Source organism: Etheostoma cragini, chromosome 23, assembly GCF_013103735.1.
Source record: "Etheostoma cragini isolate CJK2018 chromosome 23, CSU_Ecrag_1.0, whole genome shotgun sequence".
Classification (NCBI taxonomy): Eukaryota; Metazoa; Chordata; class Actinopteri; order Perciformes; family Percidae; genus Etheostoma; species Etheostoma cragini.
In genome coordinates, this window is record NC_048429.1 from 9265124 (window position 1) to 9267469 (window position 2346).

Here is a 2346-nt window from a genome sequence, read left to right on the forward strand (position 1 = left end):
CTAAGGAGGTCTTCCCAGTACAGTATGGAGCTTGTTTTGATACAACGCTGCAGATTCTGGTGTGGGAGTTCTTCCACCAGCTGGAAGAGTTCCTCCCAGTTCCACGTTTTTCACAGGTAGGCAGCAGGGTGCAGATAAACCCACCTTCCATCCACTGGTTCCCTAAATGCTGGCTGGTGATTTACGTCATTTACGTTAGATCCACATAGCAAATGATGATCTTGTAAGAAGGAGCAGCAGTTTGTGTTTAAAATCCACTTATTATTATTATTCTTTTCCAGGTGGGCTCCATGTTTGACATTTCTTCCCTTGACGAGGAGTTTAAGCAGTTTCTCTCTGACCCTGAGGATCTGAAGAGGATTTTGCAGCACCAACAAGAGTGGCAAAAGTTGACTAAAAGTAAGAGTCTAACTCTTCTATTTGTACAATACAAAATGACTGGGTTTAACAGCTGATCTGGATTTCCAAATTAAGTAAATAAGTAGAGTCAAAATGTGGTATCCGTGAATACATACTATGAGGGAAAGGAAGAATTTTTTTTTCTTAATCAATGACTTGGTACTTTATGAATGACACCTGGTGAAAAAATTAATATTTCCAATAGTCTGTACTGATTTCATTGACATGAATGTTATCCGTTTCTCAGGTGAATTCACCTTTATGTCAGACGCCATCCTCTCCACGCTCGCCTCGAAACAGACTTCAGCGGCATCTGAAGATCAGGATCAAATAATGGATCCTGAAGAGGGCAAACAAGACACTGGGAAATCACAGGGAAGAAATCGAGAGCAGTCAGTACAGACAACAGTGAAGCAAGAAAACAGCTGGAGACCAGAAGATAGTTGTGAGGACGATGAAGAGACAGACAACAGTTCCATTGAACCAGATTGTGGGCTGTCTGAGTACGGGCTGTCACCCCTCACTTCCTCTCCATGTTCAGAAGAGGCTGCTGAGCCAGGGGAGAGTGGTGAGTATCTCTTCCATTGTGTCTGATTTTCTGATAATGTGAAAAAATATATAATATCACTGCTGGAGCTGCTCCCCCTGCAACCCGACACCAGATGGAGATGGAGAGATGAAGAATATATCACTAATGCTCTCGTTTCCTGTTGACAGGAGGCAGAGCCGATGTCTCTCTTCCATTCAGTGAGGACTCCGTAAGAGCCAATGAGAACATTTGCCTGGAATGTGGAAAGACATTTGCATCCCGTTCCACCTTGAAACATCATCGAGTTGTTCACACTTCGGCACGGCCATTCAAGTGCACTCAGTGCGACAAGACCTATAAAAGCCGTAAAGACCTAAACTTTCATCTTCGTAGTCACTCTAACCGTAGACCCCATCCTTGTAACCTATGCGAGAAGAAATTTGGTACTAGGTCTGAGCTTAAAGTTCATCTACGTCGTCACAGCGGAGAGCGGCCATTTGGCTGCTCGTACTGTGACAAGAGGTTCTCGACAAATGGAGAAATGAAGTCCCATGTGCGCATTCACACCGGTGAGCGTCCGTATGCCTGTCATTTTTGTAACAAGAGATTCACACAGCCATATATGCTCACAGTGCACATAAGGAGGCATAAGAAAGAGAAGCCGTACCTTTGCAGCACGTGTGGTATGTCTTTTCGTACTTCTGGGGCCTTGCGGGTGCACACACGCAAGCACACAGGGGAGCGGCCTAATCAGTGCGACATCTGTGGAAAAGGTTTCACCACAGCTATGCATTTGACACAACATCGGCAATTCCACACAGGAGAGAGGCCGTACGCTTGCTCACAATGTGACATATCGTTCAAACTCGAGACAGGACTGAAGAGACACATGAAGACACACAAGAGAGAAACCTTACCAGTGTTTAACATGTCACAAGACTTAACATGAGGGTATACCTCAAGGTCCATACAATCATATAGCATACAGTTTTGACTTTTGGAGAATGTATAGTTATAAATAAAAGCCTGGTTCATTTCTACACCAGAAACTCTGACATCTCTCCATTAGTGCATGTATAGGTGAGCGTGTGTGTATTTCAGGCCTGTGTGTGATTACTAACAAAGTGTGTATGCAGAGTGTAAATTGTAATTTCCCCACTGGGGATGAATAAACAATTTAAATGTATTTAATTTAGCTTAGTTACTGTAGGTTACAGATTTCTGAAAACAATATATACCAAAACGAAAGAGTGCTCACACTTGTTCACACTTCTGCATGACCATTCAAGTGCACTCAGTGTAACAAGGCATACAAATGGCGCCAACACCTGAAACACCATTTACTCACTCACTCTAAATGGACAGTCCGGTCCTTTGCTTGCAGCCTTTGTGAGAAGAGATTTAGTTCTCAATCTTTA

At 43.4% G+C, this 2346-nt stretch overlaps 1 protein-coding gene across 5 annotated transcripts in view; it reads left to right on the plus strand.

Annotated features, from left to right (window-relative positions):
- The window catches only part of LOC117938609 (zinc finger protein 2-like), a 14525-nt gene that overhangs the window by 5547 nt on the left and 6632 nt on the right, over window positions 1–2346 (plus strand). For 2 of the 5 annotated variants that reach the window (XM_034863303.1, XM_034863304.1), the window contains exons 5-8: window positions 6–116; window positions 282–399; window positions 638–967; window positions 1117–1968. In XM_034863303.1, the coding sequence (XP_034719194.1) occupies window positions 6–116; window positions 282–399; window positions 638–967; window positions 1117–1877 (1320 nt within the window). In that variant the 3' untranslated portion in view covers window positions 1878–1968. Of the gene's footprint in view, window positions 1–5; window positions 117–281; window positions 400–637; window positions 968–1116; window positions 1969–2185; window positions 2328–2346 lie in introns of those variants that run through there. The other 3 variants (XR_004655449.1, XR_004655448.1, XM_034863305.1) reach the window with 3 other exon arrangements.